This window comes from Ascaphus truei, chromosome 8 (assembly GCF_040206685.1).
Source record: "Ascaphus truei isolate aAscTru1 chromosome 8, aAscTru1.hap1, whole genome shotgun sequence".
Taxonomy (NCBI): Eukaryota; Metazoa; Chordata; class Amphibia; order Anura; family Ascaphidae; genus Ascaphus; species Ascaphus truei.
In genome coordinates this window covers 83,610,040-83,633,955 of record NC_134490.1, presented here as the reverse complement: position 1 = coordinate 83,633,955, position 23,916 = coordinate 83,610,040, and the positions used below count along the sequence as shown (strand labels likewise).

At 44.1% G+C, this 23,916-nt stretch overlaps 1 protein-coding gene across 2 annotated transcripts in view; it reads left to right on the top strand.

Annotated features, from left to right (window-relative positions):
• Window positions 1-1,299: 1,299 nt before the first annotated feature.
• Window positions 1,300-23,916, top strand: part of LOC142502071 (interferon-induced protein with tetratricopeptide repeats 5-like) — a 40,268-nt gene continuing 17,651 nt past the window's right edge. The window contains exon 1 of one of the 2 annotated variants that reach the window (XM_075612880.1): window positions 1,300-1,439. In XM_075612880.1, the coding sequence (XP_075468995.1) occupies window positions 1,432-1,439 (8 nt within the window). In that variant the 5' untranslated portion in view covers window positions 1,300-1,431. Of the gene's footprint in view, window positions 1,440-2,089; window positions 2,162-23,916 lie in introns of those variants that run through there. The other variant, XM_075612881.1, reaches the window with a different exon arrangement.

Below are 23,916 nucleotides of genomic sequence, written 5' to 3'. Positions count from 1 at the left end.
GACTGTCTGAAGTCTGCTATCCCTGACCACCTTCACCTGTCCTTTCCTCAGCCATGCCCTATATAAACCTCCCCTTTCCTTCCTGTTTATGCTGGTGTTACCTATACCTGATACATTTCCAGTCGTGGTTCCACTCCTTGGCTCCTGTCCTTGGACATCTGCACATAACCCTGACTATGCCTCTTGCTGCTTGTCCTGGACTTCTGCTTGCGACTCGAACTATTAACCTTTGCTGCCTACCTTGACCTTTGCTTGTCACCCAAACTACTGTATGAACCTTTGCTGCCTCCCTTGATCCCCACATATTACCTTGACTATGTCTTTGTTATCTGCCCTGCTGTTCTGGCCATTGGGATCTTTCTCTGCAATAGACACTTCCTTGAAACGTGGTGCATCTGCTGACAAGATTAGTGCTCTACAGTTTTCCAGGGAACATTTATTGTAGGGCTAAGCATGTCACGGGGTTGGAGAATAACATTGAGGATGCATTGTCTCATTCTAAAGTGGGGTTATTCCAAAGTCTGACACCAGAGGTGGATGCAGAAGGGCAAGTGTGCCTGGATCACTTGTGGAGCCTGGGTTTGGAGCAGTGATGGATGTGATAAGGCAGTCTCGGGCATCATTCATGGGGTCTTGGAGGGAATGGTGTAAAAATATGGAACATTTTGGAGCCCTGGAGGTGTATGAGGATCATGTTGGAGGCATGGTGGCATATTTGTTGGGACTAGCGGAGCAAGGTGCAGTATGCCTCCCAGCTTAATTGAAAGGAAGTTGGATGATATCCTTTTTTTCTGCAAATTACATGAGGCAAGGGATATAACCAAACGTTTTGTAATAAAGCAGATGAATTTGGGATGAAGGGTGATGCCATCTGGGGAAATAAGACGCCCAATATCGCCGGTCCTGCTGGAATAGCTATGCAAGGCAATCACTGGCTTTTCAAGTTTTGAGGTGGGGTTATTTACGGCTTCCTTCATGTTAGCATTATTTGGGGCACTAAAGGTGCAATACAGGTTGGGATGATACTATAGCTATTAAATCCTGGACAGGATGTGGTTAATTAATTAAATAATGGGACCAAGGGGTTAACTTGAGACTGCCTGACATCATTTAAATACTTATTTTGTTTACAACGGACAGAATAAGCTTCAGGATTTCTCAGGTGTCATAGAAGTTTGAATAGAATGATAAGTTTCCTTTTCCTAGATGCTGGTTCTAAAAATACTTCACAGCACATTCCATCCGTGTCACTTTCAAGTTTCATTTCTTTCATTGCTCCTCCTACAAATTTCTAGAAATGGAGACTGCGCTCGTCCGTAAACTTCACGGGAAATCTTCAGAAAAGGGCTCCTTCTCCCTCCGGTGATCAGCCGGCCACAATCAATCCAAAATGCAAAAAGAGGGGGAGGTGGAGCGCAGAGAAAAAGAGAAATGCCAAGGTAAGATAAGGTCAATTTATTAAAACAACACTGCACAGTATTACTTACAATTGGATAAAACCGCATGCACGTAGAGGCTCCCCCAAGAGTCTGTACACAGCGTTGGTCAAAATCCCCCTGTCCCGACCGCGATCCACTGCTGCAGATTCTCACAAAGTCCCTGACCCGGAACCGGAAGTGCAACAACACAAGAGTGGTAGGCGGGCTCTCGTCAGCTAGGTCAAAAGCTATGGCAATAGCTGCAACAACTAGCGAGATGACGGGGGAGGTAACAACGGCTACTGTGAGGGGAGAATCAAACGTGCTAAAACTGCACTCCTACCCAGGAGTGCAACTCAAAAGTAATGAGCATAACCCTCAACGCGTTTCGCGCATTACAGCGCTTCGTCAGGAGGTATTAGGGTATTACAGGAGGTGGTCTTATATAGGTCATCACCACCTGATTGCCCAACACAATGAACATGTGTAAAACATGCTGCAAAATACTTCCTAATGGTAAATGTGACTATTGATATACAAACATACGTATATAGAGACACAAAACACAAAACATACTTCACAGCACATTCCATCCGGGTCACTTTCAAGTTTCGTTTCCTTCATTGCTCCTCCTACAAATTAAGTCATTTGTTATCCTCTTTATAAAAGCTCAACAGTGAGAACAAGTTTTAATCTTCACAGCCCAGACGAGATCATAAAGACGAGCAAGTTATCACCATGAGGTAAATATTTAACCTGCACAATGTCGTTGTCATGGAATAAATTCATTTTATGGGATATTTACAATCCCTGATAATATAACCAAGGGATTGTTTAAATTACCTTTTAAGGCTAAATGTCAAATTCTTCTCAGATTAAAAAACTGAAAATTAGACTTAAACTATTCCAATACTATTAAAGATAATTAAGTATTTGCATGTGTTTAGGGTATGATCATAGTAAAGCTGAACCTCGTTATAACGCAGAAAATAATCAATAAAGAATTCAAAATAGCAGGTGTTCATTCTGTGTCCGCACTGATATGACATTGGTGTGGTTAATTGCAATGCTGCTCAGTTACTTTACAAATCCTCCTCAACCTCTTCCTTCTTAGCAGGCACGATTAATAAAGGTTTGTACAATGTACACACACAATATATACCTGCTCAATGACTGGAAAGTGTGTTTAATAGATAACTAGAATTTTACAGAAACTGATCAGTTTTTGCAGTGGGTTATGAATAAAATGTAAAGACTGCAGATATATACATACACATACGTGTGTATATATATATATATATATATATATATATATATATATTTTTTTTTTTTTTTCCTTCCACTGTTACTCAAAAGTGTCAGCTGTGAGGCATTGAACAACTAAGAGGATAAATACAAATAACATATGTTTCACATATGTTAAAGCAGCAGTCTGCACATTTTTATCTTTTCTTTAACTTAAGAGATTTGTTATTGCTCTCTAAATCTGTGCAAAAAGGCAGTTCCCAGCATAACTTGAGCAGATGAATTCAGAAAACGTATCACAGCCTATCAGAGTGCAGACAGAGAGAGGCTTGGAACACCACCGAACTCCATGGTTGAAATCCTGGTCTAGCTGCACACAATCAACAGGTAGCAAAAGTGTGTGTGTGCGTGCGCACTCACGCACACACACACACACACACACGTGTAAATGTTATTAAAGTTTGCCAAAAAATAAGCCATGCTCACACCGCGTTATAAGCGATCCGCGTTGTAGCGGATCACGCTATAATGGGGTTGAGCTGTATCGCAGCTATTACACAGCATATCCACATGGGTTTATTTATTAAGATGACTCAGTTGGGTTTATTTATTAAAGTCTGATGGCTACAAAACTGGAGCAAAAAAAAAAAAAAAACAACCAGATTTGTACAATGTATGTAGTAAAACAAAATTGTAAGGGGTAAGTAGCCCCAATTAACCAGTGCTACAGAGCATATGTGACCCACAGTAATTGTAAAGTAAATGTTTTTAACTGCGTTTTAAACCGGATCACTTGGTGTGGTATTGCATGCTTGAGGCTATATGCATTAAACACCTAGATGGCACAAGGTATAACAGAGGTATGCAGAGTTGTAAGTAGGGAGTGTTTAGACCCCCCCTTGACCTCTGCAATTTCCCTGAATTGAATAATCTTGTATGCCTGGGGTGGCTCTCAATTAAGCAGTAGGTTTACTCACATGCAGTGTGAACGCCGGTTCTGTGTGCTCCATGGCTGACAAGGGATGCAGAGAAAGTGTACCTGTTCCGGTTTGGAAGGGGTGTTTCAGCGGGCACCACGAGGCAGAAAAAACGTAGCAACTGCTGGACTGTGCTGTGAAGTGTCCTTTATTAAAGCATAGTTAAAAAGAGGGAGGAAAAAGGATGCCCCTGCACCTCTAACGCGTTTCACCCAAGCATGGGCTTTTTCAAAGAGTAACATTACCCGTGTGCAGGCCTCTGATATACCGGATGTGAACCGGAAGTGACGTCACACAGCAAATGGGCTCTGAGTATGCTGCATGCTGTATGATAGACTGCCAGGCTCATGGCTTGGAGACGCTCACACATAGCGCAAGTGCGCCACCTATGGTGCCTGTCTGCCAGTGAGCCTACACCACACACACAGCAGGCTGCATGATGGAATACTGAGTCATAGCTGAATGACATTCACCCGGCACCCATGGGCTTCAGTGACATGCGCAATAGGGACTAAAAGGTTAAAAACCAAAGAAATGAAAATGAACATTTTGAGCAATCTACATTTAAACATAAAAAACAATATAATTCATATTATTAATCAAATATAAACCTTAATGAAATCTAAATAAATACAAAGATAAATTTCATAATGTATATGTCATAATAGAAAGCAACAAATGAAAAAATAGATGAAAAAAATATAATGATAATAATTAAAATAAAAACAAGTAATGGCAGGGGTAATGGAGATTTCCAATATCTAATTGATGTAAAACATACATTTAGTATATTTATATTGTTATTATTACAATTCATAATTAGAACAATTTGCTTGATCAGAGCATACTCAGTTGCACTTTAAAATTATCAAGTATATATAAATGCAATTGTATGGGATAGAATAACAAGACCAGCAAGACATTGCATAATTGGACATGCTATCAATATAGTTTACTGAACATACAAGTGTGAACTTTTCAGATCTCATGATTAATGATATATGTGTTAAAGGAATGGGAAAGGGAAGGGTAGGACAAGAAGGGACAAGGGAGGTGGAGAAGGAAAGGGAAGGGGTGTGGGGGGGGGGAGGAAAGGGGGGGGGAAAGGGGGGGCGGGGAGGGGGGGGGGTAGAAGGGGGAGAGAAAAGGGGGGGGGAGGGGGGAAGGGGAAGGAGGAAAAGAAGGGAAAAGGACCAGAAGATGAATTAATTATTGTCATAGTTATAACAATATATTGTAAACATATGGAATGGATTTAGTGAGCAAAAAATATATATATATGTGGTATTTTGCATTCCTCATTAAACATGATATAAAAAGACCAAATGGAAGATATATCAACATTTTAAATAAATGCTAGGTACCCAACATTACAAATAGACAAAATTATTCATTTTGTCGTTTATCATATTGATTGTGATCACTTACTCAAAGGAGTATATTGATGGGCCATGTGGGCGAACTACACGAACAGGAGCACATATTTTACAGGGCTCCCTGTGGCAAGAAATAGATGGTTCTACAAAAAATGTTTTATCTCCCAGTCCACGTTGATACCTCTAGGTGTCATGGTATCTAACGTGAAGATCCAGAACATCTCTTTTCTATTTAGAGTGTTCTGACGATCTCCACGTCGGACTGAGAGTGGAATGTGTTCTAGACCACTGAATGTAAGGTGGTCCAAATTTCCTTTAGGACATTCCATGAAGTGTCGTGCCACAGGGAACTTCTGATCTTTGTTCTTAATACTTCTAATGTGCTCCATTATTCGAAGTTTTAATGGTCGTATCGTTCGCCCTACATAGCCCATACCACAGCCACATGACAAGAGATATATTACATGGTTAGTGTTGCACGTAATAAAACTCCTCAATTTCGTTTTGTTTTTATTTATCTTTGATTGGATTGTTTTAATTGGTTTTGCATAGGAACAGACTTTGCAAAAGCCACATTTGTAAAAACCCATAGGAGGGACAAAGCATTTAGTTTTTGTATGTGGTTTTGTATACATACTTGGTGATATATAATTGGAGATGGTCTTAGCTTTTTTAAATACAAATTTGGGTAACTTTTCAGTATGTGGCTTAAGTTTATTGTCCAATGACAAGATGTTCCAGTGTTTTAATATAATGGAGCGGATGTTATTTGCTTGGCGACTGTGTTGTGTAATAAAATAGAGTGGCGTTGATTCTTTTTTGCAATCTATTTTAATCTTTTTCTTCAACAATTTAATACGTGGGGTATGGAATGCATAATCAAAAGCTTCCTGTAGGTCCATTTTACAGTATCCCCTTTTGAAAAATCTCAAAGCTAATTCTTTAGATTGCTCTACAAATGAGTCATCTGTTGAGCAAATACGTTTCAACCTTAGGAATTGTGCCTTTGGTATGCCTTTTATTAAAGGACGTGGGTGACCACTGTTGGCTTTAAGAAACGTATTTCTTGAATTTGGTTTTCTGTAGATGTCAGATTGAATAGATTGACATGAATCTACAGATAAAAGTAAATCAAGATACTCGATCTTTTGTTCATGATGTAAAAAAGTAAAATGTAAGTTGTAATCATTCCTATTTAACTGGTCCACAAATTCCGTCAGGGACCTAGTGTCACCTTCCCAAATCAAAAACAAATCGTCGATGAATCTCCGATAGAAAGTGATGTTTTTACGGAAAGAATTAGTGTGACTAAAAATGTGTTTGTGCTCCCAATATCCCATGAACAAGTTTGCATAGGACGGTGCAAATGACGTGCCCATTGCGGTGCCTCGTGTCTGTAAGTAATAAGTGTTGTCAAAAAGGAAATAGTTGTGTGTAAGTAAAAATAAGATAGATTCTAAAATAAATGTGACTTGTGCTGGTGATAACAGTGATTGATTAAGAAAATATTGTGCTGCTGTAATACCTTGTGAGTGATCAATAATTGTGTAAAGTGATGTTACATCTAGAGTGACCCATAAATAGTTGGGGGACCAAGTGAATTTAGACAGTGAATTTAATAAATCAGTAGAATCCTGTAGGTATGACGGAAGTTTGTGGACCAGTGGTTGCAAAAAAATATCGATGTATCTGGATAAACCATCTCCCAAAGATCCAATACTAGATATAATTGGTCGCCCAGGAGGGTCGACCAACGATTTATGGATCTTTGGGAGATGGTGAAAAATGGGGATAACCGGGTTTTGAACGGACAGGAAGCTTCTTTCTTTTTCGCTTAACACTTGTAAGATAACACCAAAGTCAAGGATACTGTTTAGCTGTTTTGCAAAAACATCAGTTGGGTCAGATTTGAGGGTTTTATATGATTTTATGTCAAGTAATTGTTTTAGTGCTTCTGATCGATATTTAACACTACTTTGTACAACAATAGCACCCCCCTTGTCGGCATTTTTTATGACCAAATTTTTGTTGGTCATCAAGCTTCGAATACTCAGCTTGTCATTTTTGGACATATTGTTGCCGACATGGGGGGTGAATTTGTAACCTTTTTCTAATAGTAGTAAGTCTCTCTCGACTAGTTTCTCAAACGTGGCTATGTGTGGGCCTTTGATGTGAGAGGGATAGAAGGTTGAGCGTGTCTTTAAGCCTGAGTCTCTAGAACCTACCAGGAAGGAGGACACTGATGTCTCCTCCTCCTCTGTAGTCTGTTCATCTAGAAGACAGTTCATGTCTTGAAGGGTACATAGCTCGGTGAATGATGTTAAACCGTAATTTGTTGACTCAGAATCCTGAAACATAACAAGGGTAGAATTAGTTACATCATCAGTTATAATCGCATCATCTTTATGAAAAAACTTTTTCAATACTAGTTTTCTAATGAAGCATTGTAAATCTATTATAGTATTGAACAATCTAAAGTTTTCCATGGGAGCGAAATTCAGTCCTTTGTTTAGTAAAGACAGTTCATTCACAGAAAGAGGTATCCCAGAGATGTTAATGACATTATTTTCAGAGTTCATGTGTATTTTTTTCTTTTTGAGACTGCGCCCTCGTCCCTTAGAGCGCCTAGTCCTTGGTCGTTTTTTGGTTGTGGATCTTTGGGAGATGGTGGTATAATACAATCCGACATATATAAGAAACTTAATTCGAGAAATTCATTTCTTAGAGCGGACAGCTGTCACCCCAGATCTGTAATCAAGGGAATACCCAAGGGTCAGTACCTCAGACTCAAGAGAAATTGCTCAACTCACAGCGATTTCATCACTCAGTCTGGAGAACTGACCAAAAAATTCATTGAGCGGGGATATGACCGGGAGACCCTCCAAACGACCTTGCAGGAAGTCACGGAAATTGAACGTGAAACTGTATTACCCTCTGGATCCAGAATGAGGGATGGTTCTCGCAACAAGAATAGTAAGAAAAGACAGGCCAATGAAGATGGGATCTGTCCTTTATTCATTTCCCAATTTAATAGATCCAGTTATCATGTAAATAAAATTGTTAATAAATATTGGGAATTATTAAAAATGGATCCCATACTTCGTGGATATACAGAGGAAGGCCCAAAATTTGTATATAGAAGAGCTAAGACATTGGCCACATTTCTATCACCAAGCGTGATATCAACACCATTGAAAGATCCAGAAAGTTTCTCCACAAAAGGATCCTTTAGACGCAATCAGTGCAATATGTGCAACTTCATGAAACCTGCTCGACATGTCTTTTCCCACAACCCACATAAATGCTATACCATATATAGCTTTATAAATTGTAATACCACATTTGTGATATATCTTATCACTTGTGGTTGTGGGAAGAGATATGTCGGAAGGACCACAAGGGCCCTGAAAACAAGGATGCAGGAACACTGCAGATTGATTCGAAAACAAGATATTAACCATCCTGTGTCTAAGCATTTTACGGAATGCAGACAGGGAGGCATAAATAGCTTCTCTTTTATGGGTATTGAAAAGATAATGAAAAAAGAAAGAGGGGGAAATGTTGTAAAGGCTCTAGACTGTAGAGAATCCTATTGGATCTTCCCTTTAAAAACTAGACATCCAGATGGGATGAATGTGGAATGGAACCTCAATCATTTCCTTAAATGAGATCATTCAGAGCATATATATTTTAATATCTAAGATAGAGAAAAAAATATGTATAATTTATATATACACAATAAATACCAACAGCCTATTGCCTTTTGCTTTATTACCCCCACTTGTATCCAGCCAAACCTTGGACCATTTGACTTATCTGTACTAAAGGAGTTGACATGTCTAATTGAGTACATTTACTGTTATCAATGTAATCTGGTGTCTCCTAAAATGAATATGTACCTAACAATTTGTTATAAATTACATATTCATCTATACCAACATGCATGTAACCATAGTACTGTAACAATGCCAAATAGGTAAAAATATTTCATTTAAAAAATCCATATGCCTACTACATAGTACTCCACACTACATATATAAACAAAGGTATCTACTCAATAATATGTAAACTCCATCTCACATATAGGAGCAAGCATCTTGCTGCCCTTCAGATATAGGTACAAGACCAAATTATACCTTTTTAACTTGTTTTTAATTTCTCTAGACTTTTTAAATAATAAAAATAATCTTTATACTATAATATTTGTTCAAACACATAGTAGCGTTAGATTAGGTTTTCACCATATATGTTTACTTATATCTTTTTGTCTATATTATTCTTTTTCCTTAAAGTATTGTTTATATATTTTTATGAAGTTTTTTGTAAATATTTATAGAAATTGTTTTGTGAATAGTTTTGTTAAATATAAATTTTATACATTTTCTGTGCATCTTTATGTGCAGCTGCCTGCCTAGTGATTTTTTAGTGGCCCGTAGTGATTTAATCTAATGATTTAATGATACCCATGTTAGTATCTCCTACACTTTTTGGTCCCTCAATGCTCTGGTAGCTAGAGGAAGCGTCTGCGCATGCGCCAATACGGGGAGCAGGAGGGAGGCACACGCAGTCCCCAGAGGCGTGCTCTCAACGTGGGGCCGTCCAGAGAGGCGCACGGCATTGATGAGCGCGGCTGGGTACTGCAGAGGCTCCCAGAGTGACTCGGCGCGCGGCGCATGCGCGGCACGAACGCACCCCATTGGTCTCAATACAGGCCATGACGTCATGACGTGCCAAGCGTGGATAGTGCGGCTTGGACTGCAGACGTTCACAACAGCTCCGGCGCGCGACGCATGCGCGACACGCATGAATCATGGACTGACTATGCGGATGACGTCAATTTTGGGCGCGAAAACTCGGCGGGCAGCTGTATTTAAACCTGCAATAATATAGCATACAGCACTTCTTGAAAAAGTTCCCCAGAACGAAACGCGTTGAAGTTTGCTGCTGTCCCACATCCAGATGACTTACCAATAAAGGAATTTTACTGCAAGACCTGCTCTTATCATCTTTTGCTGTGCGCTGCACACCTTGGCCTTTGGAACACTTTCTATGTAGTAAAACATTACCATTTAAACAAATTGGATTTTGATAAATCTGCGCATGGCTTTTATTACCAGTTTTGCTGCTGGGGGCGGGGCCCAAAACATATTTTTTCACCGGAGCTCACTATTCTCCAGTTCTGCCTCTGCTTAGAGATATTGATAAATAACACCTAAATCTGTCTCACTCTCACCCCTGCTGAAATTCCTCTCCTGGCTTCCTATCAAATTGCGTATCACACACTCAATTCTCTTCCTCACTATTAAAGCTTTACACTCTTCTGCTCTTCCTTATAGTACATCTCAGTCCTAATTTCTCGCTATGCACCATCCCGACTCGCACTTTCTACTCAAGAATGTCTTCTTTCTACCCCTTTTCTAGCTGAAGCTCTCTCGCGCCTTAAACCTTTCTCACTGACTGCCCCACACCTCTGGAAAGCTCTTCCCCTCAATATCCGACTAGCACCCTCTCTATCCACCTTTAACACCCCCCCTTAAAACACACCTGCTTATCGAAGCATAAGAGTAGCTCTGTGGCTAATACTATACACCTCATACATTAACCTTGGCCCCCTGCAGACGCACTTATCAGAACGCCCTCCTACTGTCTCTGTATGTTCCTTCTACCTACCAATTAGATTGTTGGTTCAAGTATGTTCAAGAAGTTATCCCTGCTGCAAATCCAGAACCATATTTATTAAAGAAAATTAATAGTAATGAAAACAATTTTGGGTTAGTTATTAAAATCTCCCAGGTGCAGTCTCACTAATATCAGTGCACTCACATGCAAAAGTGCTGCAAAAAGCAGTATCGTGTTTCTCATTGTACAGTAAGCAATGGATTTGTTTCTTTGATAAAATGATTGCTGTCCTTCTGCATTAGAATTGTTCCGGTTTTGCTGCAGGAAACATCATTGGCCTTTAAATGTATGTATTGGCCACTAATAAACAAAAATAGCATCGTAACTATTAAAGAATTAAAACTTCATGCTTGTATTAGGCTTATTCCTTAGATAAAACGGTTGCTTTTTTATGGCTTTGCAACCAAGAGACTTTGATACACAATCCTTGATGTGTTTTGTCAATTTTTAAAATGATTGTAGTTTTCTTCCATAAATATGTGTAATACGGACTAAGTGAAAACCTATTTTATAATTCCTAAAGAAATTGCTATTAAAAAAAAATCATAATTATGGATTTTTTTCAAAACAGTGTTATTTCTTTTGTGCTTTTTTAAAGCGCACATTTTTAGCAATTTAATCATTTTTATCATTTGTAATTTAAAAAAAAAAAAGCAATCAGGGTGTTAATCCCTAAATTCTTCTTGCTGTAGAACTGGAGCTAAAATAGTGTGATTTATTAAAAGAAAAAATCCAATGGCTTCCAAATAAGCCCGGTTGCCTCTGAGTTTTGGAGCTGGGTAGCTTTAGTAAATAACACCCAACATGATGTTTTTAAACTTTAGCATTTACAAATACTTTGGAAGGTTTTACATTTTATCTTGGTAAGAAAGTTGAATAAAAACGTGTTTTTTTTGCCCACCTCTCTGTTGAATTGGCCCAATAGTATCATAACCGCCTATTATATATATATATAATAATGTTTTTTCTTGCATAGCTAGTGTAACAGTGCTGTAAATAGATATTTTTTTTTGCATGCACAAGATACATAGAGTTTACATTCTATTTTTTTGATGCCTGAGGCACAGGGAGATAAAGTGACTTTCCCAAGGTCACAAGGTGCATACACTGGGATTTGAACCAGAATATCTATAACCCTTTCAGTGCTAGCACAATATATAAATCAACCCATACTGTACACTAAGACGGCATCCTAACACGTTACAACAGCCATACTTTGAGGAATAATTAGGGCTTACTGGAGACTGCCTGACTGTGTGCAGGAGACCGGCTTGGCTGGCACTGACCAGAGAAACATATACTGTAGCAGCAATGTTGTGCTGCTGGTTTTTTATTTTTTATGTAATATCTCTTTGTATTTCCTGAAGCAGGGCATCAGCCTAAACTGTTCCTGTAACCAGTGCTCACCACAAACAAGGTGGATCGTGTGGCTGAGGTGGGGATGTTGATAGCCACTGACAACAACCGAGCAGCCTTGCCCGGAGTGCAGAGTCGTAGTCGTGTAGCCGGGTCAGGGTAGGAGAAGTCAGATTGGTCGAGGTACTTGCCGTGGTCAGGGATTGGAGAGATCGGATTGTCGTTGTGCGGTGCCGGGGTCCATGGGTATGGAATGTAGAATCATCATGTCCATAGCCGTGGTCCAGGGGTCAGAGAAGGCAGAAGTCCTGGTGCAAGCTGAGGTCAAAATTACAAGGCGCAAACAAGACAAGGCGGGGCAGCAGGAAGTTAGAAGTAAGCACAATTCACATAAACAAGTTTATGCTCAGTCAGTTTGTAAGAGGGCTGGCTGAGCATATAAAGGACCAAGAGCCAATGAAGAAGCAGCAGCAGGAGGCTGTCATCAATGAGTAATCACAGGTAGACTGGTGTACTGATAGGCAGGGGTGGAGTGAGTAGCAGCTATGGAATAATTGAGGGAATTAACCCCTTGTTTGCCTGTGTCCGCACGGCGTCTGTGTATAGCTAGCGAGTGCCGTGCGTTGCCCATGTCATCACAGGGGCGGAGCGTGGAGACGATCTCTACAGCATTTTCCTTCCTAGCAGCGCGGTGCCTGCGTGCAGGTTGCAGCTGACATGCGTCACTCGTGATTGCATGAGATGCGTCATGGAGGCAGGGCCTAAGCCCGATCCTGACAGTACCCCCCACCCCCTTCAGGGGCGACCTCCTGGCATCCCAGGGATGGTTTAGAGGGGTACCTCCGATAAAAGGCCAGAACTAACATAAAGGCGTGTAATTGGTCGCAGGGATTCGTTCTCCAATGGACCAGGTAGTGGAGTTTACCCCTGGTAATTCTGGAATCCAGAACTGATTGCACCTCAAATTCTTGTTGGACTTCAATCAGGAGAGGCTTAGGAGGAGACATCGAAGCAGGAAACTGAGAATCTTGGATGAAGGGTTTGAGGAGGGATATGTGAAACACAGAAGGGATCCTCATGGGCGCTGGCAACTTTAGATGACAGCAACTGGATTAACTTTTTCTGTGATAACGAACGGGCCAATGAACCTAGGTGCCAATTCTGCGGTGGGTACTTTCAGGCGGATATTCTTAGTAGAAAGCCATACTTTTTGGCCTGGATTATAAGTAGGAGTATCGCGACGCCGCCGATCTGCCTGCTTCTTTTGCATGGATACTGCACTTTTGAGGTTCTCCTGAATCCTTCCCCAGGACTCCTGAAGTTGCTGAACCTGGTTTCCACTGCCGGTACCCCAGATGTGGGGACTGTAGTAGGGAGACCTGAGGGATGGAATCCGTATTTGATGAAGAAAGGTGATTCCTGTGTTGACTCGTTTCGTAGGTTGTTGTGGGAGAACTCAGCCCATGGCAGGAGGTCTGACCAATTATCCTGGGTGTCAGAGACAAAGTATCGAATGAACTGCTCGAGGGATTGGTTGGTTCCTTCGGTCTGGCCATTTGTCTGAGGATGGTAGCCAGAAGAGAAGTGGAAGAAATGCCTAGTTGTTGGCAAAAAGCCTGCCCGAATTTAGAAATGAATTGGGAGCCACAATCTGACACAATGACAATGTTCCATGCAGGAAAACATTTCTTTGAAGACTTCAGGATGTAGACCTTTAAGCGGAATGAAATGAGCTTGTTTTGAGACGCGGTCGACAAACCACCAAGATGGTATTCTTCCCTTTGGACACTGGTAACGCCACAATGAAGTCCATGGAGAGATGAGTCCATGGACGATCTGGGATTGGAAGAGGTTGAAGCAACCCTGATGGTCTGTTACAAGACATCTTTTTTTGGGCACAAGTAGCACATGCGGTAAAAAAGTCCTTTATGTCCTTGTGCTTCCCTAGCCAATAGAAGGTCCATTCCAAAAGATCGATCGTCCTCCTAGTACATGGATGACTGGAGGTTCTGGATGAATTACCCCATTCCAGTACCTTCCTACGAAATGTTGGCGCCATGAGTAAATGTCCTTCTGGCACGTTGAGACCCTCCGGAATATATATGAGACCCTCCAGAATATTGAGTTTGATTGTGATGCCTTGAGTCAAACGCGTCAGCTGAGAGTATACACGCAGAAGGAAGTATGGTCTCCTGACGATCCTCCGCCTTGTCTTCTACCAAAAATTGAAGGATAGGGTGTCTGCTTTTATATTCTTTGAGCCAGGTAGGTATGAAATTGAATCGGGAGAAAAATAATGACCACTGCGCTTGTCGTGACACCAAGCGACGTTACGATTGTGCTCGCCACAAACCGGGACCGGACCGCGGGGGCTGAGGTGGGCTTATATAATCACCGACCTTAGTCCACGCAGACTGATCCGGAGTGCGCAGTTCGTAGTCGTACATAGCAGGGTCAGGATTGGAGAAGGCAGCATCATTGTTATTCAAGCAGGAGTTTGGCAACAGGTAGACAGGTAGACAGGAGTTCCCCGCTTCAGCTTAGGAGTGTGAGCACGGGAGGAGCGGCCTGGGCCCATGATGCTGGTTTCAGCAGGGGGAGACAGCAGGCTGGCCGAAGTACACCGCAGGGCAGCTTCGGGGAAAAACCAAAGATTCAGCACAGAAGTCCAAAGCAGGCCTCTGCGTGGAGGGTAGCAGCAGGCCACAGGAACACAGGCCTCTGCGTGGAGCTAGCAGCAGGCCTCAGGAAAGCAGGCCCCTGCGTGGAGGGTAGCAGCAGGCCACAGGAAACACAGGAACACAGGCCTCTGCGTGGAACTAGCAGCAGGCCTCAGGTAACACAGGAACACAGGCCTCTGCGTGGAACTAGCAGCAGGCCTCAGGTAACACAGGAACACAGGCCTCTGCGTGGAACTAGCAGCAGGCATCAGGTAACACAGGAACACAGACCTCTGCGTGGCGAATAGCAGCAGGTCTCTGGATACTCAGGAACTAGAGATGAGAACTAGAGACATTAGTAACCAAACGAAGACAAGACAGAAGGCTTGTGGCAAAAAGCAGTAACATCCAGAGAAGGACTAGGCTCGGCCCTGACTCAGTGCCAAAGCCCAGCATATAAAGGGCAGAGATCCAATCACAGGGAGGAGGTGTGTGAGCATTCCTCCAATGACGAATCACAGGGCTGAAGCTGCAATGAGAGGCAGCACATGTGCCATTGATTGCCAGAGGAAGCCTTTGTAACTGCAGAGGTCTGCAAGGCTAGAATCAAAGCCAGGAGTGGATTCCTCACAGTACCCCCGCCCCCCCCCCCTTCAGGTGAGACCTCTGGACGAACAATTTCATTCATAGATCTGGGGGACATGGAGTTGTTCCTAAACTTCCTTAGGCGAGAGGTGGCATTGAAAGCCCACGGTTTGTTGGGATTCCTTACAGTACCCCCACCTCTGGATGAGAAACCTGGGTGGACAGGACCATTCTTAGGTCTGGGAGACATTGAGTTGTTCCTGAAGTGTCTCAGGCAAGAATTAGGTCCACAATCCAGGTGTACATTGGCGAGTGCCACAAAGGAGAGCAGTGGCACTGCGGTTCTCGGTACATGGGCAATGGGACCAGGGGACTTGGAAATCCAAAGCTAAGAAAGGACAGGGGACTCTGGAATTGGGACATCAGAAAGGCAGCAGCCAGGTGTCCGGTGCATAGTAATAGTCCAAGAGCTGGGACACAGGATACTAATTGTCGGACATGAATGACATTGGGGACTTCAGGGCAGACAATGGCTTTGGCAGAATCAGCACGTAAGAACTTGCGAGAGTCTTTAGCTCCCAAGTAATTCCGGGTGGGGGTTAGCGAGGGTATTGGACGGGAGGGTTCACTGCAAGATATTGAAGCAGTAGTCTTGATACGAACCAGGCTTGTAATCCCAAGCAATTTGAGAGAGCCGGTAGCAGTGATTACGTAATTCTTGATTGTGGTACAGGCAGTTGAAGAAGGGTCCGCCTCCTTTGGCCTCTGATATTTGGGGAGAATCAAATCTGAAGTTATGGCCTTGGCGAAGGGCATAGTAAGCAGCAAGGAGACAGTAGGGGACAGCATGTCCATACCCATAGTGGGGCCATCGATAACAGGGACAGACGCCTCAGGTAAAGCAACGAGGTCCAGTATGGGTGTCTTCGTCTTAGAGAAAGACCAAATGCAATCCAGAAAGGGCACTTCAGGCACCGCACAGAAACCTGCGAGTAAAGACACTGTTTGAAAGGTGAGAAAACAGATCTTATCCGAGAAGACAGGAAGCCGGGTAAGCGGTGCATCAGCCTTAGAAATAGAAGTCTTGGGGTTAAAGCTGGGTAGCTCCAACAGAGAAAGAGAAAACGGAGAACATGAACTTGAGTTAGGCGTGGAGGTCCCAGGTAACAAGGTCTCGCATGATACTGTGGGAGAAGCAATGCGGAATATGACTGTTTTAAACACAGGGTCCTTAGCATCGGTAGCTACAGAAACCTTCCTGGAAGGTACCCCTAGTTTTGCGACAGGACAGTCAATAGTATGTACCTCAAGTATTGTGGAAAATACAGTGAAATATAACTCCATCTTGTACACAGGAGTTTTTGAAAAAAGGGACGCAGCGGGTATTACCGAAAGTTCCAAGTCGATATCCCTGAGTTCGTGGTAGCAGACATGCAGTCAGCAGCGGATACCCCGAATACTGTGGGCAAATCAGCGTGAAACAGTATTATTAGCGGAGTGGACATCCCAGACTTTAGGGCTAAGCTTGGAGTTATAGGGGGCTTAGATCGAAAAAGGCTATTCCCCGCCGTGAGGAGCTTTAAGTCATTTTTAGTCATCCCAGAGGCTGTGGCATGATCCGTAAAAGAAACTGGGCTAGACTTTCCAATGGAAATAAGGGACATCTTGCTAGTCTCTGAAGTGGGTGACTGCGAACCGGCAGGAACTGAGCTAGCTACTGTAATAAGATCAGAGAACATTACGCTTGTCTCCGGAGGGGGAATTTGTGAAAGAGCAAGGAACAGGCCAGGTACTTCTAAGGAATTAGGGGAGATTGCCCTTGTTTCTGACTTGGGTATCTGAAAATCCCTACTGAGGGCATCAGACTCCATGGGAGGCTCAGTGGCTGGGGTCTCAGGATCAATTAAAGGAATTGCAGGTATCACAGACAATAGGAGAAATACCTTGCAAAATGGGAATTTTAGCAAAGGTGATAGGTATCTCACAGACTACAGCAGAGGTGGAGGGCAGGCAGTCAGGCTCTCCCTGAGAAGTTAGAGAGAAGGCAAGGGTTAACACAGGAAGTGCTGGGGAGACCTTAGAAGCCGTAAGGGGAGACTCAGAGCGTAGTAAGGGATCAGGGGCAGATAAGCTGATCTCTGAAGTGATAGCCTGAGGGGCCGTAGAAGGGGGGCTAATAGCTGTCACAGGTTCCAAGGGGAAGGAGAGAAAAAACGAAGCACTGATTCCACTGCTAGTTTAAAAAACCCCGGAGGTGCGTTCCCATAATGAACAAGTTTATTGGATCAAACTAAGACAAACAGAACACCTACGCGTTTTGGGCTTGTGGCCCTTTATCAAGGGCCGTAGAAGGGGGGCTAATAGCTGTCACAGGTTCCAAGGGGGCAGACTTAGAGTCAAGGACAGGAATAGCAACACTCAGAGACAGAGGAGGAAAAGCATTGGAACAGGCATAAAAGATAGGACAAACGGAAGTGAGCTAGGGAAGGCTGCTTCTACAACAGAAGATTTAGTAGCGGCAGGGCTTAACTCAGCAGCTGCTGGAGAACTTTTAACTTCAGTGAGAGGGGACTGCAGGTTTACAAAATCGGGGGTAGGGGGAGTTTTAGATTTGAAAACCTGATCCTCCAAAAAGGAGGGGCCTGAATGTAATTGTATTATGGGAGCAACAACAGATACGCTGGTCTCAGAAGTGGTTACTTGAGGAGGTGTCTGGGAAATCAGCCACAAAGGCAGAATCTACGAAAAGAGAGCTATACTCTGAAGCAGGGATTTCAGCTCTCTGAGTAACAGAAGGGGTAGGAGAAATACCTGGGAGAGGGAATTCTGTGAACAAGGTTAAGGCTGAAACAGACTCATGAACAATACTCTTAATTGGGACCATCAGTTTAGCAAAAGTTTCAGGAGGCGCGGCAGCGGGAACTTTAGCTGAGCCAGGGGGGTTACAGAAATGAGTCTCCAAGGACTCAGCAACTAGAACTTTGGGGAAGGCATTAAGTGTAACATCTGCTGTCAGACTTCGGGGCGGTGAACTTACTAGGGTTAAGTCAGACGGTGTCTGAGAATCAGAAAAAGGGAAGTTAGCCTCTGAAACTAGAGTCCTAGGGGGTTCAGCCTCTGGCCCTAGGGACGTAACATTAGTTTGCGGAATACAAGGGTTAACAATGGAGGCCTCACAGAGCAGACCAGCAGGGGTTAGGAGAGAAATAATCTCGGGGAAAGAGCTTAGGAATTCTGACTTAGTAAGCGAGGGCAGAAGGGGTTCATTCTCAGTCGCTAGAGAAAAAACTTTGGCTTGGGAAATACAGGGATTTACAGTGGAGTACTCATAGGCCTGACTAGCAGGGGTTAAGACAGGAATAACCTCGGGGTCTGAACACAGGGGGGTTAACTCAGGACTAGGAACCGTGGCAGTCTCTTCCGTAGCGGGCAGTGACAGGGAGGCGGTTTGACAATTCTTAGGAGGGGATGGTACCCCCATGGATTTAGCAACAGGACTGGCAAAAAGGGGTTTGTGAATAGAAAGTGGTAGAGGGTCCGTGTTAAAGGGGGAGGAGACAGCAGCCGGGACTGTGGCAAATTCCTCTTTAGGCTGTAGATGTACTAAAACAGTTGAGCTATCCTGAGGTGCAGGAAGAACCCCCAAAGGTCTAGCAAAAGGGATTGAGGGAAAATGGGTGTAATTAGAATATGTGTAGGCAGCGAGGAGAGGGTCCCATAGTGTAATGAGGTGGTGGAAATTTAGGCACAGTGTATGAAACGCAATACGAGCCTGGGCCAGTACCCTAAGATCCACAGGGTCCCAGTCTATAGTGGAAGTAGCAGGGTACAGTTGGGGAGCCCGGAGCTGTTTCATCTCTTTTAGGCGCTGAGCTTTAGTAAGGAGTTCATTACGAGTCAGTCTTTCCGGGAGGGTTAAACCTTCACAAATGCCCGCAGTTTCAGGCGGAGGCAGTCTCTCAAACAGGTATGGTTTTCCAAACAGGGAATGGTCCGCAGCCTGGGCCATAGGTTCAGTTAAACATTTACCATCCCACGGCGCGGTCCGGTTTTGTGGGGCCGAGAATACTGTTTCGATTGTGCTCGCCACAAACCGGGACCGGACCGCGGGGCTGAGGTGGAGTTATATAATCACGACCTTAGTCCGCGCAGACTGATCCGGAGTGCGCAGTTCGTAGTCTTTCATAGCAGGTCAGAATTGGAGAAGGCAGCATCGTCGTTATTCAAGCAGGAGTTCGGCAACAGGTAGACCGGAATTCCCCGCTTCCGCTTAGGAGCATGAGCATGAGAGTGACCTCTGCGCGAGGAGCGGCCTGGGCCCATGATGCCGGTCTCAGCAGGGGGAGACAGCAGGCTGGCCGAAGTACACCGCAGGGCAGCGTCGGGGGAAAACCAAAGCTTCAGCACAGAAGTCCAAAGCAGGCCTATGCGTGGAGGGTAGCAGCAGGCCACAGGAAAACAGGAACACAGGCCTCTGCGTGGAACTAGCAGCAGGCCTCAGGTAACACAGGAACACAGGCCTCTGCGTGGAACTAGCAGCAGGCCTCAGGTAACACAGGAACACAGGCCTCTGCGTGGAACTGGCAGCAGGCCTCAGGAAAGCAGGTCCCTGCATGGAAGGTAGCAGCAGGCCACAGGAAACACAGGAACACAGGCCTCTGCGTGGAACTAGCAGCAGGCCTCAGGTTACACAGGTACACAGGCCTCTACATGGAACTAGCAGCAGGCCTCAGGTAACACAGGAACACAGGCCTCTGCGTGGAACTAGCAGCAGGCCTCAGGTAACACCGGAACACAGACCACTGCGTGGCGAACAGCAACAGGTCTCTGGATACTAAGGAACTAGAGATGAGAACTAGAGACATTAGTAACCAAACGAAGACAAGACAGACGGCTTGTGGCAAAACACAGTAACATCCAGAGAAGGACTATGCTCTGCCCTGACTCAGTGCAAAGCCCAGCATATAAAGGGCGGAGATCCAATCACAGGAGGAGGGTGTGTGAGCATTCCTCCAATGACGAAGCACAGGGCTGAAGCTGCAATGAGAGGCAGCACATGTGCCATTGATTGCCAGAGGAAGCCTTTGTAACTGCAGGGGTCTGCAAGGCTAGAATCAAAGCCAGGAGTGGATTCCTGACAGACGTGCACCTTCAATGTATAATAGATTTTTGTGATCTGTCAGTATGGTGACAGCATTTTCCATACCTTCGAGCAAATGCCTCCACTCTAAACCCATCTTGATGGCCAGGAGTTCACGTTTGCCAACATCATAATTCTGCTCAGTGGACGAAAAATTTTGGGAGAAAAAAGTGCAAGGATGAAGTCTGGCCTGAGCAGCCTTTTTTGAGACAATACCGTTCCGGCCCCGACATCAAAAGCATCCACCTCGAGTGTAAAAGGCAATCCTGGATCGGGAGCTGACACGAAGGACTTCTTTAGAATATCGGATGGCTGTATAAGACCAAAGCGCGGGATCAGCTCCTTTCTGTGTCAACGCAGTAATACTGTAGGTGCTACCACGGATTAAAAGTTTTTAACGAATCTCTGATAATAGTTTGCAAAACCCAGGAACAGTTACACGGCTTTGAAAGTCATGGGACGAGACCAATCCACCACCGCCTTCACTTTGGCTGGATCCATGGCAAGACCAGAGTCAGAAATTATGTATCCCAAAAACGACGTTGTGATGGAACTGACATTTTTCCAATTTGGCGAATAGGTGGTTTTCCTGTAATCTTTGAAGCACCTGTTTAACTTGTCTCGAATGTTCCCGTACGGTCTTGGAGAAAATCAGTATTTCGTCTAGATAGACAATCACGAATTGATCAGGGGGATCTCTAAAAATGTAATTTACAAAGTCCTGGAACACTGCGGGTGTATTGCAAAGTCCGAAAAGCATTACAAGATACTCATAATGTCCATTCCAAGTGTTAAAGGCTGTCTTCCACACATCCCCCTGATTAAATCTTACCAAGTTGTACAGTATGCTCCTCATAGATCTAACTTAGTAAAAATCGTGGACCCCTGTAGTCTGTGAAAGAGCTCGGAAATCAGTGGTAACGGATACCGATTCTTGATCGTGACCTTATTGAGTCCTCAGTAATCGATACACGGTCTGGGCGATCTATTCTTTTTCACGAAGAAGCCCACACCTGCGGGTGATGAAGATTTACGAAAAAATCCCCTCTGTAAATTCTCCTGGATGTACTCTTTCATGGCCCTGGTTTCTGGAGGTGACAACAGATAGGAACATCCACGCGGGGGAATAGCTGCAGGCAGTAGATCGATGGGACAGTTGAATGCCCGGTGAGGTGTCAGTACCTCCGCTTGGGCCTTGTCGAATACATTTTGAAATTCTGCATAGATGTCAGGCAACTGAAGGTCTACCTGTTCCGGTACTGATACCCCAGCTAGACTTTTAGAAGGGACCGCACAATTCTCAAGGCAATTAGGACTCCATTGGAGAGGCAGCGACTCTGTCCAGTCTATGTGGGGGTTATGTAGTTGAAGCCAAGGTAATCCCCAAATAACGTCGATTGAAGGCGTATGAATGGCATCCAGTTGAATGTTCTCGGTGTGCCTTTCTCCAGCCTGTATCAGAAAAGGAATGGTTTGCAGAGATTTAAAGGCAGGTTGTAGGGGACGACCGTCGATGACTTCCAGCCCTATGGGACGGTCCTTGTATATCAAAGTGGGCTCGGCGAACCCTTGTTCAATGAAGTTCCCACCTGACTCGGAGTCTAGAAAGGCCCGCATGGTGGTCTTGAAGGTGTCCCCGAGTAGAGTGATTGGAATGAAGATCCTGATAGGCAGTTTGGGAGGAGAAGAAGATATGGTTCCCAGTGTGACCCTCTCCGTTCTCACTGGGATTTGGCGTTTCCCGACTTAAGAGGGCAAGCAATTACCAGATGTCCGGTGTTACCGCAGTAGAGGTAGAGACCGGTGTCTACACTGTTTCTCGCCGGCTGACAATCTGTTACCTCCAAGCTGCATAGGTTTTTCCAAAGCAAGGGAGGGAAGGTCAATGACTCCAGCAGGACGACTAAGAAGAGACTGCGTACCTTGTTGGTGCCGCTTCCTCTCGGTTCTTCTCTCCAGAAGCCGTTGGTTCATCCGGATACATAGGGTGGCAAGCTCGTCTAGTTCAGTGGAAAGTTCCTGTGCCGCAAGTTAGTCCTTGAGATTTTCGGACAGTCCTTGCCAGAAGGCCGCAATCAAGGCTTCGTCACTCCAGCTGGTCTCATCGGCTATTGTGCGAAATTCGACTGCATACCGGGCCACAGTGCGGTTACCCTGAGAAATCTTCAAAAGACAAGAGGCAGCAGTTACCTTGCGCCCGGGTTATCGAATACTCTGCAGAATTCTTTGGTTAAGTGTGTGATGTCACTGGTAAGATCTGGCCTTTGCTCCATCATCCGTTAGTAAGGATACGATGGCCACTTTAGAGCGCTAAGACAGAAAGTGGGATGGCAACAGTTCAAAGTGAATAGAACATTGGTTCAAAAAACCACGACAGCCAAGAGGGTCGCCGCCATAGTAGTTGGGAGTGGGTAGTCGTGGTTCGGAAGCTGCGGTCATGGGATCCGCCTCTCTCTGCACAAATCTCGCCGGAAAATAAAAAATGTGTACATAACAATTGTATTCCTTTTGTAGATGTGCAGGGGGTCTCCGGAGATGAACCGCGTTGGTTTTATGTCCGGGGACCCCCTGCTTCACGAGATACAGGCCCCGTTATGAGGTGCCGGTATCTCCTATGCATGGAGATAGCCCGATCACGTGACGCGGGACATTTCCATTCATAGGAGATACCGGCACCTCATAACGGAGCCTGTATCTCGTGAAGCAGGGGGTCCCCGGACATAAAACCAACGCGGTTCATGTCCAGAGACCCTCTGCACATGTACACTATTAATACAAATACAGTAATGCTGCTTCATTACCATTGGGGACAATTGCCCCCAATAAACATTGCAATACACAACCCAATCAACCTCTGTGCCCCCAACAACCCCTATACCCCCGTTTTATACATAACCCATAGCTAATTATTTAGGCACAGGAATGGTACTATAGGCCGGCGGTGGACCCCGGTTGTTCCCGCAGGGGTCCCCGCTTGCCTGCACTATCAAGTCTGAAAAAATAATTAAAAAACACATTAATACTTTTACATAAATAGACCCCCCCCACCCCACTACCCACCCCCGTGAGGCATAACCACCATCACCCCTACACACCGGGAGGCCTACCCTCCCTCCCTTGGGGACAATACCCCTTACCCCCAATACCCACATTCAAAACAATACACACCCGCAATAAACATAACAATTAGTAATAAACTATACATAACACAACCACACAATATAGCAAATATATTGTGGTGTTACTTAACCCCTTAATAACAATAACGGTTAATAAGCGCTAAAGTTATGAATGGGTTAAGCCACCCTGCACCCATTCATTTGTAGAGTGGCTTCATCATTCACATTATATATATACTAGCTGAGAGACCCGGCATTGCTCGGAATGTAAATAGATAAAAGAAATTGATGTTGTTTAAAATAAAAAGTATAATAATTCAATATTATTAAAGTAGAATATGTTTTTGATCCACTTTGAGCA